The sequence below is a fragment of the Hyalella azteca genome, unplaced genomic scaffold, assembly GCF_000764305.2.
Source record: "Hyalella azteca isolate HAZT.00-mixed unplaced genomic scaffold, Hazt_2.0.2 contig11639, whole genome shotgun sequence".
NCBI classification, from domain to species: Eukaryota; Metazoa; Arthropoda; class Malacostraca; order Amphipoda; family Hyalellidae; genus Hyalella; species Hyalella azteca.
In genome coordinates, this window is record NW_025941628.1 from 389694 (window position 1) to 407532 (window position 17839).

The 17839-nt window shown below is 38.9% G+C and overlaps 1 protein-coding gene across 3 annotated transcripts in view; it reads left to right on the top strand.

Moving 5' to 3' along the window:
• LOC108679880 (nephrin) overlaps positions 1-17839 on the top strand; it is a 152761-nt gene that overhangs the window by 84256 nt on the left and 50666 nt on the right. For all 3 annotated transcript variants that reach the window (XM_018168615.2, XM_018168617.2, XM_018168618.2), the window contains exons 5-8: positions 6815-6985; positions 8401-8510; positions 9006-9186; positions 15435-15734. In XM_018168615.2, coding sequence (XP_018024104.1) covers positions 6815-6985; positions 8401-8510; positions 9006-9186; positions 15435-15734 — 762 coding nt within the window. The remainder of the gene's footprint in view (positions 1-6814; positions 6986-8400; positions 8511-9005; positions 9187-15434; positions 15735-17839) is intronic.

The following is a 17839-nucleotide window of genomic DNA, read 5'->3' on the forward strand; positions in this document are numbered from 1 at the left end:
ATTGGCACCTGTTGGCTGTGGTTGTCGATTCCCTTTGATGGATGATACGAAAAATTTTCCCAGTGCGCTACTCTTAGGAAAATCTGCCGTGTATGATAGGCCTGGACCGCTACTGCACTTCCATATTTCATGTTTGATGTGGTGCCCTGAAAGGCGTTTGAGAAATTGAGAAATTGCCTCTGGACCCCCCAGCGCATCATAACAACCATTTCCTTCCAGGAACCAACTGAAATATTTGCACTCGTTGGCTGACACATAAAATTGCGCCATTCCTTGCATGACCGGCCAAAACATGAGCGCGAGCTGTGTCGAGGGAGGCCTCAAATTTCTCATGTAAATGACTAACATTTCATATCATGCGAGTCTCATTCGCTGTCTGCAATCCACGAGATGTTTTGCCACTTTGTAAAGGAAATAGATATCTGTAGGGATTCACACGCTCTTTTGAAAAATGTCAAAATTCTTGAGTTTGGCATACCTCGTAAATGTCGACTCATTGCTTCATGAAACGTGTCCTCATTATTACAAGAATTGTGGCATTCATTCTTTTGTTGAACCAATTTCCTTATCATTCATAAGATTTTTTATTGTAAGAGGCGAAAAGTGATGCAGTTCATTAGGTTTTATTGATGAATAAATGTCTTCGAAATATCCCGCTGCTGATAGTCAACTGAACGTCCGAAATTATGAAGTTATGTGTGCTGGTGTATTATTATTGCACTACATTCTAAAGTATAGGTTAACTTCTTATGGAATACTGTTATGGCTGGACGTCTTTAGAAGTTTTCAACTCCTTGCTCTCTTTAACTTAGAAATTTTTGGATAAATTTATATAAATGTAGTTTTACTTTTCAATGATGAGTAGAACATCATAAAATTCTGTCCCTTTTCACTGCTTTATAATTCTGATTTAAAGTTAAACTCGTCAACCTTGTTTGATTCTGGCTCGAACTCCGCACTCCGTTTGAAATTCCATCCTTCAGTTGAATTGATACTAATTTTAGTCATAAATGAATCTAGGACTTATATTTCTGTTGCCAGCTCTATGAATGCATCGAACATTTTTCCGTTGTTTTGAGGTACATAATATCTGTCTCTATTTAGTTGCTGTTCTAATGCTCGCTCTCACGCCGCACTACAGCATAATGAAAGAAGGTCAGGTAACGCAATTAAGCAAGACCGGTAATCAGATTCGCCCTCGCAGAGGTTACGCTCGCATGGACTTACCAGCACGCATCCTCCCCTCGAGAATATGATTTAAGTATAGTGATATATTACGGCCTCATTAGATGTCACTAATTAGATGGAAAGCAACTGCCAACTAGAATTAAATTGGCAAAGCACGCACGTTTGAAGCGCCGCAGACGTGAGACATGAGAGCCGCCAAGTTGCTCTATATCGTCCCTTTGATGTCGCCTCTGAAGAGAGGATGTTCGCTGCACTGGATCATTCAGGTTCCTCTTGCTGTGAGTGACCTCATGTTGAGATATCGCGAAGGAGACACGAGTTTATTGTCTGTCTGAATTGTTCATTGTCTCTGTCTTGCTGTTATTATCTTTTCGTCGGGATCGCTCGTTTCTCTGCTAGTTGCGACGAATGTTGCAAGTTGAGCCCTACATTTCAAATTGAGTTTATAGCTAAGTACAGTTTAATATTAAAGAAGTAGTATGTTAAGGAACGGTGTAAAAACGAGCTGACGGATATGTGTGAGAAACTGGTCCCTGATAGTTCGACAGCGAAGCGATTACGTTACAAAAAAATTCTTGTTCAGAAGCATATGAGCTCCCTTGCCTAGATAATTAAATTGGAAATTATTAAAGCTGATAGTGTGCGAATTTATCTAATGCGTGAATTTAATTCGTTGCAGTCCTTGTTGTGCATGGACGGACGGACCCTACTAGGTATATAATAAGCAGACCTATGATATTTAATGAGTAGTATTTTATTCATTAACATGAATTAACGATTGTTGTTTGCCATCGATGTGAACATTTATGTTGTACACAAACTTTACTTTCCAGTAATCCTCGTATTTATAAATTTCGAGCTTCGCTCCTCATTCAAGTTGCTAGATTTTCTCTTTGTCTTCATGGAGACCGTGTCACACCCAAAGCACCCCCATTTGTCAAGATCTTTACGGGGACGTTTTCTAGGAGAAAATTCGAGTGAGTAATGCTCGAGATAATTAAGCAAATGGTGAAGTTTCAACCCAGATGATTGTATCTCATCAATCTAACTCGAAGCAATTGCTGAGGACCTCCCATCCAAACTTGTGCCTAGTTTGTGAAGCTGCCGTTTGCAATTCCGAACTCGAAGCAGCGACAAATTTCACTGATTAATAGGTAAGAGCTTGGCATTGCTGACATGACGCATTGACGGCCAACTTCAATTGTGTTCCAACTTCGTTCTTTAGTGACAGGTTCCAGTTGTGAACCTATTGTCTCCACATTTTCTCGAAGATAGATGAACAATTTTTATTTCGTATTGTTGCGGCGACATTGCTTGTAATTTTTTCATTGAAATTTGATATTCGTTCATTTATTACGTAAATATTTTTTTGCTGTCATATTTACATATTCATTTTACTCTGGAATTCTGGTCATGGATCTCAAGGAAACGCTTTTATTAATGAAGATTTCACTCCTCAAATTAATCAGCTATTATTCGTGCTGACATGAGCTCACTTATATCTTGTCAAAATTTTCATCGGTATTTTTATTTGACGACTGAACTTTCTATGAATATTTCTTCTCTTAGCTCTTTCTCATCATGATCATCATAAACAAAATCAGTGCATCTAGCCCTCAATATGAAGCAGTTGTGTGTGATCTCTGGCTGAGATCCGGGTGTGCTCGCTGCCACATCGCATGCTGCTTCTCTTGCTCTGAACTTGTGCATCATAAGCTCTATATTCGCGCGATTTGTTTGTGTCGAGAAACAACCGTATTATTCTTGGTGTGAGCATGTCTCTAGAATCGTGTGTCGAGAGATTTCAGAAATATTACCTCTATTAAAAATTCAAATAATGTTTTTATATGCCATGGTCCTAAATTTTGCAAGATAACTATTTTTTTTAATTATAGTAATTGCTTATTTCATGAGACGAATATTTACATCTGGCTTATAACTTAAAAATTACAGTTCGCGGACTCAGTTCTTGAAATAATTTATTGTGTTTCCCTTCCTGCGATCGGTTGGTGATTAACATCGTACATACTTGCTTTTATTTCCGTGACTTCTTTATTGGGCTCAATTGAATCAATTTCTACCAACGGAAAAGTATTGTCAAAAACATGCGATAATATTGCTGGAATCTCTAATACCGAATCAGAATTTATTATTGATAACACCCAAGGCAAACTGAGTACGTAAGTGTTGGCTAAGTTCGTTCAAGTATATATATAACGACGCATCAAGACCGTCCGACGGCTGGGGTGTGGCGGTCGAGCTTAGCGCAGTAGGTAGCCCCTGCCATGCCTCCTAGCCGTCGTGTCAGTGACCTCATCAGTAACGCAACCCACTTGCTCTCCGTGCACTCAAACCAGAAATCTGCTTGGGGGCACAACATGTGTGACCAATCCTTCTTTCCAATCGGAACATAGGAAAGAAATGAAATTCCAAAATACTTCTGCGAAGTTTTGTTGTACTGCAAGCGCTCTATTTCTTAAGTGCAAACTGGATTGCAAAGCGCAATTCAAGCCAGTAGCTGAAGAGCTTTAGGATTAAGTGCGTTAATACAATTTTATTTCAATGTGTAATGGAATTTAAATAGGCTTTAATTAATGATGACTGGTGGATATGTTGAGATAATTGCTATTTACCAGGAGCTATTTGCTTGTATAAATTCATCATTTAATATAACTCGGTCATTTTTAGCGCATTTTACAACACTTCTCTTTAACTTCACTTCTTGTTGTTTGTTTGTCTGCTACGAATCTTATAATCGATATGAAACACACTTCTACCTCTCCAATCGATCTGAAATTTTGCACACTAGAGTAAAGTTGGAGACAATGCATGAATCAATTGAAAGAATGAATAATTTTGAAGATTTAGAAAATTATATTTTTAATATTAAAAAAAAATTGAAAAAATAATTGTGTCTGCTACATATCTTATAATCGATATTTAACTCTGATCTGAACCTGTCCAATCGAACTGAAATTTTGCACACTTACGTAAAGTCAAAGACAATGCATGAACCAAATGACAGAATAAATAATTTTGAAAAATTAAATTTATTTTAAATTTTGAAAATAAATTTTAAAAATTATTTTTTATATATTTGATAATAAAATTAGAAATTCATTGTACATGTGTAACATCGGAGACGCTGGATTCTTTGGAAGTGTTGTCTTTAAAAAGTCATTTTTAAACGCATATTATTCTCATTTATGGAAAAAAGGCGCTATTGTGCTCGTCATGTCCGTCCGTCCATCCGTCGGTCAGTCTGTCTGTCGGTCGGTCTGTCCGTCTGTCGGTCGGTCGGTCTGTCGGTCCGTCCGTCTGTCGGGCCGTCCGTCCGCGACATCACGTTTTCGTCCACGAGAAAATGCGCTCTCTGTCACTCAATGCAGTGAGTACTGATCGTTATATTCTTTAACAATTATGTTAAAACAACTAAAACATGTTTTCATGAACAAAAATTATGTTTGTGCTGTGAATGAATGATGGCCAATTAGTGACGACTAAATTTTTAATTCCCATCTGTCAATGAATTACTCCGAGAAGTCTCGGAATTCCTAACAGTTCTTCGAGCTCATAGGACGATCACTGCTAAGTCTTACACGGACCGTACAGTTATCGGTCCCTCCTTCCATCGGAGCCACTCCGGTGATCGGAATGTTTTGAAGCCTTTGAAGAATTTTCAACCGTGATCGCGCTCTCAAGCGATCTGCAATGATACCTACTCGAGATTAGCTCTTTGGAGCGTCTCTGCAGTTACTTTTTTTCTTAAACTTTAGCTTGGGATTTATACTGCGTGCTCCGCCGTGGTGTTTGAAGATTCTCGTGTCTTTGGCTCGTCTAGCGAGTGATATTTGATCGCTGAAAAATGTCGGTGCTTTTGCCTCATTGCTGAAAGAAGCGATCATTTGTTCCAGAAAGTACCTATCGCCGAAATTTTATTAGATGGAACTTAATTCGGCGAGAGTTGTTCTTTCCCGCGCATACTTTTCTTTATTCGTTTCCCTTGGTCATAGTTACCATATTTTCATTACAGCTTGTCAGAGGGCTTCTGTGTTACTATAATTTCATGTATTTGATAGCAAAAAATAATTTCTCACGTGCCCATTTCTTTCTTGCGCGTGTTTATTTTCTGCACGATTCTGCACTAACGTTTTATGAAGAATGATACACCGCACTTTAAGATGGATTTTATTAGTGCATGGAATATTCTTCGTTGATTCGAGTTCGCCGTGAATTGCTATCATAATCTGCGGTTGCTTCATCTTCTCGACGTGATGATCCAGAACATTTTCGGCTAAGGAAATATTTTGCTCAGGCTCCTCGTTTGTGTGCGTCAACCCTTGGATGGATGGATCTTTATGAATGAACATATCCTCTCGTTACGAGAGGCCTTATGCCATCGTTTTTCGTCGTCCAACAAGAGAGCTCATGTTTGTCTTCCTGTTGTCAGCGTTGAGCCTCGTTTTTTTTCAAGCACTGAAGCATCGACTCCCTTCCTAGTTTTATTCTGTTGAAACTCGTGCAGATTTACGACTCATCGAACCGCGGTTCGCTTCTACTAGGTTGCATAATGGAATTTTATTTATGTATTTCATTTCAAATTGTGCTCGATATTTACAAACTGTACTTTTTCTGTCAGCTTCTGAATTCATTTTATCAGAATACATTAAAAAAAGGCATACGTAATGAGCAACAGCTGTCATTTTGATCGTTCAAGAAATGCCCTCTTGGGCGCGAGGATCAACATTGTAACTTGTGAGCGGACACGATCGAGTGAAAAAACACACATTTTAATAAGATGTCGTTTACATTAGTTTCGCCTTTTAGCCAGCAAATATACCCATTGTTGTATATTTAATTAAAATAAAAAAAAACATTGTGGACTTTCATTTCAGTACTGGTTATTGCAAGTTTACGTCTGCGTAGATCATCTTGTGAAGAGGCTTACCTCCAAGCCTTCATGGCTGCCGTTTATTTTGCCCAATTTTGATGCTATCCATCTCCGTCCTGATGCCGAGGTGCGTCATTCAGCTACCCTCGACCATGTTTCTCTATGGCCGTGTAATAATGGAAGAACTTTACCGACCAAGCGGTCGCGTAAGTCCATGGAATGTTGCCCTGTCAAACGCTCTGCCAATATTCCCGAAGACCATCAAAGGGTCCCATCTGTAGAGAGTGTCAGGCCTATAAGATCCCTCGGCTCTAGCATGATTTGGTGCTCGCCCAACTTTTTCTCGGCTGCTGGTAAATGGACTCGGCTTCATTGATATAGCCAAGAGATCTGTGCTAACAGCCCTTCATCGTTTACGTCTGCTCGAAGGCCGCGGATAATTCCTTTATTTTCTGGCGTTGAATGACTCCTTGTTTGTACTTTATATACTATTAAATTAATTATTCTTTTTCGTTTGTTTAAAATTGTATTACCCGCTTAGTTTGTTTTGCTCATATTTTATGATTGATTTTGGTTTCAGGGGAACTGTTTTCTCTCTGGAAATGTTAAGCCTTCTTTTAATTGACACATCAGTTGAAATATGTCTAGTAATCATTGCTTTGAAAACGACAGCAAAAAACGAAGGTGTGATTTATAAAAAATCTCATACCAGTTTCTCTTATTATTCATCTGCAGAAACAAGGGAAGACACACAATCAGAATCGCACCTTCACCGCCGCCACAACCTCCTGTCGAAGATCACAGTGCGCATGTCGGCAGAGGACCACGGCACTGTCTTCTCGTGTCAAGCCGAACATCCCGCCCTTGATCTGCCGAAAGTCGCTTCCGTCAGAATTTCCGTCTTATGTGAGTGAGCAGTTGCGTATAATTCTTTTTTGATACTCGTTAAATTGTTTTATTTTTTATGAGGATTTTATTAATTGGGAAGCATAATGTAACGCCGTGATTTTAAATTCAAATTGATCCTTTGTACATATGACATTTATAAGGATAAGTTCTCTGATTAATTTTTCCGGGTTTCAAATCTATGGTTCTATCTAAACTCTAACGGACTATAATTTTTTTTTTAAATAAGGCGCATACATGTTTTACCTGCTTTAATTGTTATTTATTATTGCCTTTTAGATGTTGTTAGATTAGGTAACTTATACTGGTCTTACTTTTAATCTCGAATTAGGACGTGTGACTCGACACTCTATTATTTATAATTTGTGATTATTGCATATGTCAGTTATCATTTTGGCTAAAAAACGTTAATTTATTCAATGGTCGTGACTCTAATCCAAAGTGAAATTAATCACTGCTTTGCAAGTCTTTGATAAAGAGTTTTTATAATGCTCTAAATTGCTCGAGTTCGTTACTGGAACGCAACCAAAACTCCTGAGAAATAATTCTTTAATTATTTTGACACATTTATGTATTCTTGTGTACCTATTGACTCAATTTAAACCAAAAATCTCTGTAACTCACTTCGCCCTAAAAATTTCCTTACATTTTGCTCCGTGAAAAGGACATTGTTTTCCTCAGCATCAGCCCATTTGGCATTAGGAGCACGTGCACCGTCCACCGCGCGACGCTCCAACATTTATTTAGCTAAGCTTCTCAATCCTTGGCTCTTAAGCTCTGATCTTACGCGTGTACTAGCTGCGATCTCGCACAAATCTGGCTGATCTCGAGGCCGGCACAATCCCGGAATTCTTGCTAACGAAAAGGACTTTGCTCGTGGCGAGGTCGTGGCGTCGAACTTGGACGGTTTGCCCATGTAATCAGTCACATATTTCTCGGGTTATGCAACAAGTTCGTGGCTGAGCGCTCTGCCATGGCTGTAGAACCACCTCTGTAGTCCTCATCATGGTTTCCTCGTGAGGAGCGAGACGCAACTTACTGCACCTTGCCGGATTCCTGTAAATTTTTTATGGTCGAGCGAAGTGCCTCAAAGTTGAAATGATTTTTTTGTTGAAAAAGTAAGCGGTATTTTGATCAGACTATGAATTTGACTCCCTAAATTAACAGGTAATGCTAATGGGTAATTAATTTTCCGCAAGCCGGCTAGATATTAATGTACGGTAAATTACCGGTCAGTCTGAGCCTTTCTATTCATTTCCTGCAGCATGTTCAACAGCACACCATTAGTAACGCTGTAAACTCACCTTACGGTGATCGCCACTAATACATCGATTAATCAGTAATAGGTTCTAAGTTCTATAGTTTGATTCAAATTAACCGGTGCTAAGTTTTGTGTTTGACATTGTTTTCTTCAGACCCTCCTGGCCCCCCGATCATCACAGGCTACAGCGTTGGCGAGACCATCAGCTCCGGGGACGAACGCACTCTGAGCTGCGCCTCTCGTGGCGGCAACCCTCCAGCCAAAGTGAGTCACCTCAACCCATGCACGGTGCGTTGCATCACCCCTCACTAGGTAGGTCCCTCCGGCCAAAGTGAGTCACCTCAACCCATGCACGGCGCGTTGCATCACCTCTCACTGGTGGATTATCCACCTTCCCCTGTGTTCATTATGCACCCCTTCCTAGGTGTGTTATTATACCTCTTGTATATGTTTTATCAATCTTCCCAAGATGCTTCACATCATCCAAAGCTCCCGAGCGGTTATATCACCTCTTCCAGCTTGTTGCTTTCTTTCATGGATGTAAGCCTAATATTCAACTATGATCTCAATCCCTTGACCGGAAAGGGTAATGTTATTTTTCAACTCGCACTATTTCCTATGTGATAATTTTTTAGTTAAAAACATAGTGCGCCAAACTCATGTACACCATGCTCCGACGACTGAAGACGGAGCATACAAAGACGACTGAAACAGCTTTAGTTTCTTGTAGTCTCTAATTTCTTTTCTTGTTTCGCCAAGGTTTTGTGGTTTCGCAACGGCGAGAATATCGACAGCAGTGATCGACCGTTCGACGGGGGTAGCCTCAACGACTACAAGCTTGTGGCGAATTCCAGCGACAACGGTGCCGTGTTTACGTGCCAAGTTATGAACAAACTCACAGATGTTCCTCTAGAGGCTTCGGTTACTCTCGATGTTCAATGTGAGTAGTAGTCATTTTAAATGGATCGGAACGTCCTATCTGTTTGTTGAGTCATGGATTTCGATCTTATTCGTACAAACTAACATATTTGTTATTTTAGATTGATCGAAGGGGATATCGCACTCAATGCGATATCCCCTTGTAATTTATTTTCATTTAATTTTTAGTAATAATCTTTAGTAAATTATGTATAGCATGCCTACTGACAGAAACGTCACTTTGAACAACTACTAGGTCAATGACCTTAAGATTGTTATCTTAAACTCAAATGGTGCCAGTCGGTATTTGCGGTAACTTTTTACTAGCCAAATGATTTTCGAAGCGTTTATAACATAATAATGTATCGTTTTCGTTAGAGTCATCAAATAATAAAAGAAAAATAGGAAAGAAACGGTAGAAAACTAAACTTTCGTTGATATTGCATGTTTTTTAGGAAATAAACTCTATTGCCTCTTGGAAGTACATTGAAAACACATTTAATGAGCCGCGCACAAAAATCCATTGTAATGAAAGAAATCTCCAACCTATGAGGCCAAGGAAGAAGGAAGGATTGAGTTAAACTCTGCTGTAACTTTTAAGAAATTTAATTAGCGCTCAAGAAAAAGATCAGGTCGCAGGAAGTTGCTCCTTCCTTTGGCATTCTCTGCACCGAACTTGAAGTGTCCGACGCGGCTCTACGGTATTTGTCGCGTGTCTCAGGGAGTTGTTTGGTTGGTCCAGGCTCGATCTGCTCGTCGAAGGATGGAGCGCAGCGCGACAATAGGGTTTCGCTCATGATAAATGACGTTGGCCCTCGCCAGGAGGACCTGCTTGCAAAGTGGCTAACCTGCCATGGCTGATTACTTCTCCGGCCGCACTAACATAACTAATGGTACCGTTTGGCGTCCTAACTCTACGGACGAGATTTTCATCTTTCGATTTTCGTAGTAGTGAATATTATCTCTTGCGTTTAGCGTCTACTCAAAGCGTTCTGTTGCGTTTAGCGTTCCTAAAATGAAGGCGATTTATCTGTGCTCAGGGAAACATTTTGTTTAAGAACCACATTTCATTGCAGCACATTTATGAAACTTTAACTATGCAGTTTTGAGTTACTTAAGACGTTCGTCGACACTCTTTGGATAATTTCGGATCAGAAAATGATCGATTGATTTCCCATTCGACCAGACGACCGTGTTCACATGTTATTCCTGACGTTGCTATGCTCTACGAAGAATGCTTATTAAATTACTGTACTTTGGCTCAAATGATGCTTGCGTGCATCGCAAAGGACGTTGTAAGGATATTTTGTGTTGTACGGATGTTTTGTGTTGGACGGATGTTTTGTGTTGTGCGGATGTTTCGCTCTGGAATCTAGTAAAGTAGTATATTCCTTTATAAACCCCCCCCCCCCAAAAAAAATTCTAAATTTTCAGTATAGGTGTCATACTTTAGCCGGTTGTTTTTGCAAGTGTCCATTGTCCATGATAATTATTTCCATTGAACTTTAAATGTAAACTTCTATTCATATTATGGCAAGAAAAAACACCACTTTCATATTTCAAGTCTATTATAAGTCGTAATTAGCTGTTAAAAATGTGAGAACTGAATATATCATTGTATTCGTGCCAAGCCTATGATTTTAGTGAAAACAATCGAGTATTGAACAAAATTTCAGGCAAAAGGTAGCGAACTTGGCTGAGTTGAGATTGCTTCATATTTTGGGTGCTTACAGAAAATTGCCAAACTAACGAGACGGCGCTACAGTTGTTGTTTGTGTTTGTTGTTCATCGAAGCGGCCAATTTTATTCTGGATGACAAATCCATACGGCGCACGAGTTTTTCGGAAAGTTTTTCCCTCATCCAAACTTTGGAACGGAGAATCGTAAAGCTGTCTGCAGCTCTTGCTCGTTTGTCTTCTAATTCTTCACCATAAAACTCATTGGGCTTTACTGCTGATGAAGTCTTCCATGGCTTCTTTTTCGGGCGTCACGGCCGAAGAATTGAAGCCTTCGAAAATTCAGCGGGAGAAAATAATAATTTTGTTCTAAAATTAGAAAGGGAGAACGTCTTATCTTGCCTCATTTGTTATTGAAGATTCATTGTCTGCATCAAGCAAAAGTTGTAATTAAGAATTGGACAAATTTTATATTTTGAAAGAGAATGATATAGGTTTTCAATATTTCATCGATCCTAATTTATATATCGAATTCTTGGCATATAGTTTGTTCGTTGGTGCATTTGAAACCTGTCATTTGAAATGTTACTCGAATCTGAAATTGTATTCTTACGTTCAAATTATGAGGATCTCCTAACCGGCGCTTGGTATATAGTGAAAAGTTCACGTTAACTATTAAAATGTAAATTGTTTTCAAGCTTCCAAACTTTTGTTAAATGAGAGTTTAGATACAAATTTTCATGATTATAGGCAGATTATTTGATGCACTAATTCTCAATTTCTGGGATTTGTTCTGAGCAACACCTAATAAGCAATAATGATAATTTTTTCAAATATTATGAACTTCAGAAAATTGATTATTCCTGGTCCAACACTTATGCATCTTTATTTCAAAGAGAATATTTTTGCTTCGTAACTTTAGTTACGCAACTTCGTACTTTTCATTATTACAGCTGTCGGTCAGGAAAGTGCGTCAACTCATCCAAGTTTCTAACCAAATTTACTTATTAAATAAATATTAATCACCTTTTAACCTTCAGTGATCAGTGACACATGTATCATTATTAGCTTCTTAGTTAATTATTTTCAACATTTGAAATATTTTACGGGCTTCAAAATTTCATTTCATTCACACACATTATGTATTCACCTTACTCGTGTTGAGCAAAATGCAAGAGAACAACACGTTTATTTTTTCACGGATAAGCACCAATGAAAATTTTGTTTAGGCATTGCAGCGGCTTACGTGATGCCAAGCTGTGTGCGCAGAAACACTTCTTGAATATTTCCCTGTGTATACAAGGCGTGTTCAGTGCCTTCCCTTGATGCATTCAGTGCAGCAACTGCCTTGTGCCTGGCTTATCAGGCTACGTGCTGAAACCTGCGACTGAATCTTGCACTAGCAGCATCCAACTTATCCCTGTTTATGCACTCGTGAATTTTTAAATCTCCCGAACTTTGTTTCCGAGTCGCAGGCTCGATAGTTCTTTGGACAATTTTTGAATTTTTTGCGAATTTTATTTGCAAATTTTTTTGCTCCCAAAAACTATTGTCGTTCAATTATTTTCTGTTATTTATTTTGTTTAAGAGATTTTCCTCTTCTTCTCCCTAGCTGTCAGGTTTTATTTACCTTTTAAATATTACAAAAATATGGCTATTGCCTTCAATTACTTACTATAAGTTGGCATTCAAGGTTCAAATCAATGTCATTGCTGAACGATAAAAAAATGATGCCACCTTTCTGATGCCTTTTTCTATGTGTAAAATGAATTACAGTGATATCATATTCCGATGTAAATATTTCTTAGATTTGGTTCTTGTTTATGCGTATGAAACGAGTGTCATTCATTTTCTAATCAACAAGCTATCTCAAAACGACGTATTTGCTTCAAGATATGGCGCATTTGTTCCACGATATTCTACAATCACGTCAGAAATGAAGTGCGAACATTGATATATGCGTTATTTTTGTTCAATCTTCCTTAATCACGACATAATTGCTATAAAACATTAGAGAAATAGTAGGTGGTCGTTTTGTGAATAAGCGCTCGAGCTGTGATGCTGGACGCGGCGGTGGCAATATAAGGCACGTTACTCGACATGTAATTGAGTGGCGCAACTCACAGCTCGTTAGGCTGCAGCGACCAGCGAAGCAAGTCTCTGCCGTTGGTTGGGCGTTCATAGCAGAAATTTTCAGACGAGCCAAAGTGGCAAAATTGGCGCGCGTGCTTCGTGAATCGAAATGAGGGTGTAAAGTGGGTCCCCACGTGACGGGAATTATACACTTGCCCGTTGCAAAGTTCTCAACAATTTTTATGAAACATAATTCGGACAAGCTGCTAGAATATAATATTCTTTTCCTGTTCAGATTTAAGATATTGTTGAGAGGAACCGACCGACCGGCTTGACGCGTTTCAGTACAGGCTTCACGATTTTCGCTTAGGGGTTCGGATCGTGTCAGACTTGTTCATTGTGAATTCTTCCACCGCTCCATAAAATTATGTGTTCCACTTTCTGTGAAGCTTGAAGATACAGTTTCGGGAAAAATTCTGCTGTGCGCAACGCAACATTCAGCATTTTGGAAATAATATACATCTTCGAAATTTTTGCTTCATGACTGTTCTTCATTTTTCATTTGACATGATGTAAACCTTACACGTGACGAACGATGTTTTAATTTTTCAAGACAAAAAACAATTACTATTTGAACCGAAAATAGAGTTTAATTGCTGATAACGGAACAGGTTTGCTATTTTCGCTAAACTATGAATAAATTATCATAAAATTAAGGAGTTAATTATTTGTTACCTGTATAATTTTTCTCGCTTTTTCTACCGCTAAATATTTTGTACTGCAATTGAATGATATTTGCGGTTAGGCTCTTCCTCTCGTCGGTTGCATTTTAGATTAGATTTGCGCGTTACGCAACATTCTGCCTTGATTGCCTGAAATGTTCAAGGCGTGTATTTATTGGCAATAAACTTTATGCGTTCTTTATCGACAATGCCATTATTTGCTAAATTGTGACCTTAACTGAAGCCAAGTTAGTGTCATTTTTCAGCCGACCAAATCGTTTTCAGTTATACCCGATACAACTTACGTCCTCTTATGCTCTTCATCGGTAGTCCCGAGTCGGGGATTGTAACCTGGAGTTGTCCTTAGAATCGGCTTCTTCAGTGCAAAAGTTTTCGCGTCTTGGTGATTTTTATTTTTTAATTTCGTTTATTTCGGCGCATACTGCAAAGTGCAGTATGCGCCCTTAATCATCGTGTGGAATTTTAGTAAAATTCAAACTCGGTTATTAAGTTGTAGAATCGTGTTTCGTAATTATGTCTTATATATTTTTAGGCACGATGCTGGGCTTCAAATTTGGCATAGTTATTTTCTTTTCATTTCCACTGAGAGTGTCGCAATTAATACTCATCATTTCTGCTCCTCGCTCAGCCGCGTTCAATTAATTTCTGGTTTTGAATCCCCATTATTCCCTTAGAAATGCAATTAAAAGTTCTCAAAAGTTTGAATATATTATGTTTTTAATCATAATTCAATGTTCTTTCATTGACAACTTTTTAAACTCCTTTGCTTACTGCCTAAAACTTTATCTTTATAATTGAAGTTTCTAATTCACTGAAACTATTTCTGACTCCAAAGTTTCTAGTTTCTATTATGCGCACGCAAACTATTTTTTTTTGCATCTTTTGCATTTTTGCATCTTGTCATATGCTTGTGTCTTAATTGATTCTATGAAACCTTCCTTCCAAGTCAAGTTCGATATATGGGCTTAATAAAAATAACAAATGTGATTAAAAGCGAACTGTCGTTAACTCAATTCGCTACTAAGTACATGCTTTCGCCGGGTGCAATTACGAAGTTTATTCACATTTTTGTAGTCTCGAGCTGCCGTTGTACAAACCTGGCAATTCGGACGCCTAGCTGCTTGTGTTGAGTGGCAGAGCAATTTTCCTCGGAATCATCCTAATTTTACGAACGATTGTCATCCATCTCGTGTAATTTGGTCCGAGAACGCGCGGTCTGAACTACGTCTCGCCTTTTGCGATAAAAGTTCCTGAACCCTTTTCTATTTGACGGAATTGATTTATTATAAGCGTCTCATTCACAAGCTTGTTATCAGTCGGTATTGGAAACGTGTAGGACCGAAGAAGTGCAGGATTATAATTTATCATGTATGGAGCTTGTTGGTCCTAGACAAGAGCAACTTCGTAATTTGTTCCATGGCTCAATTGATTTGGGTGTTTAAACCACTGATATTGACAAAAGTTTGTTCTTAATATGACCAAATTTAAATCTAATTTATTTTCCCCCATTTATGTCTGCCAAGATTACTACCGCGTGACTCCTTACTTTCAACGCTCCCATCTAATGCCGTCAAGGAGGACCTTGTCAACGGAATGAATGGAATAATTTAGATTTTTAACGAATTGTTTTAAGAGATTTCCCATATTACTTAAAATCTTTCCTATAGACTTCGTCCAGCGTTCAAATCGTACGTCTCAGTTTTTTATGCTAATTTTTCAAGTAAAATAATTCTCGTATGTAATCTCGTACTTAAAATGCTTTTTGTGTTCTGTTTCAGTTCCCCCCGATCACGTGCAAGTGACGGGCCCTGCCATAGCCCGTGTGGGGGAAAATGTCACCCTGACATGTCTTACCGAGAACTCCAACCCGCCCGCCACGATCTCGTGGGTGGTGGACGGTCAGCCTCACCGCAGCTCTGGTGACCGCAGGGAGAAGGCCAGCGCCGGAGGATGGCACACTATCAGTTCTATCTCTGTGATTGTTCCGTCCGTCGATAGAGATATGATGTTCACTTGCCATGCCACCAATCAAAACATAGGAACCACCAAAGTCGACACCTACACCCTGTCTGTTCTAAGTGAGTACTTTTCAGTACGTTCAGTTACACTTTTCAGATAAGTTATTCATGAGCATGACTCTCGCCTGGATTTCTAAAATAAGAATATATCATTATTGCTGGAAGCATTTGGATGTCTTTCAACTCTAATTTGTGAGAAACTAAAACAACCAAGATTAAAAATTCCACAAGATTAATAGATTCCGTTTTTTATGATCTGCTTTAATTATAAACATGAAAACTATGTTGAATGTTGGCTAGCAGTGTTGTAATTTTGCCCGGAAATTCGAGTCTTGCGTCGGAATATGCGTTTCAGTTGTCGCGTTAAAACGCATTTCTTTACTGATGGTGAGTATTAAAGTTTTCGGCCACTGGCATGCGCCTCATCAAGACGCCCCAAAAATCGAGGTGCCTCGTTTGTCGCTGCATTACAAGCGACCTCCCGCCGCGCTATCCCTCGCAAAAAAATCCTGATGAGCGCCAGGCCTGCATAACGCCTGCAAAAACGGACGACGATACGAGTGCGCTCTGATGAGATTTCCTTAATTTCGCTTTTATTTTGTGTTCATGATGCTTACGCGTAACTTCTGTTAACTCTGTTATCATCAGCAAATAATACAGAATTTATTACGTACCCGAGAAGAAAGCTGCAGAGTGTTGCACATGAAGTTGGATTTGATTGCCATGTTCTTTAAAATGGTTCTGGTTGTAGTATTATATCCGTCTTCCAAAGGATTTCCCTGTTCGTTGAAATTCGACCTGGATTTAACCCACGGCAGATATTTCAGCAAAAGTAGTTTCAAACCCTCCCCGGTTCCAACTGTTAATCTTTCGAGAAATATCTTTTAATCGCCCATAATTTATACAAAGTTTAGTCATACAATAACCAGTCATGATGAAAACTCACGAGGCTTATCACCCTGAAATGTCCCTTCGTTTTTTTTCGCGGTATTTCAAGAAAATTCTCGTTTTTATGGCGCGTTTCTGAGCTGGAGGTAATCCGAGGCCCTGAAGACCTTGTCGGTGCCTCGTCGTCCACCAAAAAAGGCGCCAGTAACGGTTGGAATATCGCCCTGAATTCACTCCATTTTAGATCATTTTTGCTAATAAACTCAGTATTAATTAAATTATTGGTCTAAAACATGTTTCTATCGCTTCGTTTCACAAAAATAATGAGTTTTCCTCCTTACTTGACTTTCTGCAAGGTAACCCCGTTTGATAATACGTATCTGTTCGGCATGCAACTTCTGAAGCAGTGATCTGCCACCAAATCTTCCTGTGTCTACTCTTCCTCGGTCATTTTGTAATAGAAGCTACTTGTGCAGTCTCATAAAATTTCCGGGTGAGACAAGTATCAATTGGATACGCTATCCAATTTTTTTTCTGTCGGCCAAGCATTCGATGCCATTAGCGATCTTTTGGGTTGTTGTGCCGAGACCGCTGCCATTGTTATTGAGGACATCGTTAGTAGCGACCCAACAAAGCGTCTGCTCAGACAGCTCTCTTTCTATTTTGCCTTCCAAAGAATTGACTTATTAAAGGGGACATACGAGCACCTATCGACAAGTTTACCATACTGTACTGCCTATTATATTGCCTTGTTCCATTCCTCATTATAAATTTATGGCCCCTTGAAATTTTGAGATTTCCGTGGCTGTTGCTTATCGATCGGAATAATTCATTTCTTGAATATCAAGTGCGTGTATGTGCAACCAGTATGCGTGGGTAACAGTATGCCACTGAAATGTAGAACGCAGTTAATAAATTATATCATACTTATTTTCAATGTATTATATATGTTACTATATGTGCATTTCCTAATGCATTTTCTGTTTGTTATTTCTGTATGTATGAACTAAGTTAGTTAAAAAAAGATGATTTTTTAAACGAGCTAATTTTTTTAAAAAGCTTATTTTTTAAACGAGAAACGTATCAAAATTCTTCACAAATGGAACGAATAGAGTAAATAATTAATTTCCCTTCGTATTTCGTACTATGGTTTGGGAGGTGAACGAAGTGGATATTAAATACTTGCTTTATACTGTACTTGTCCGAGGATGGCTACATTGGATGCGTTCCAGCTGCATTCCCATGACCTTAAGTTTCTGGTGCTTGTCGTCATGTTT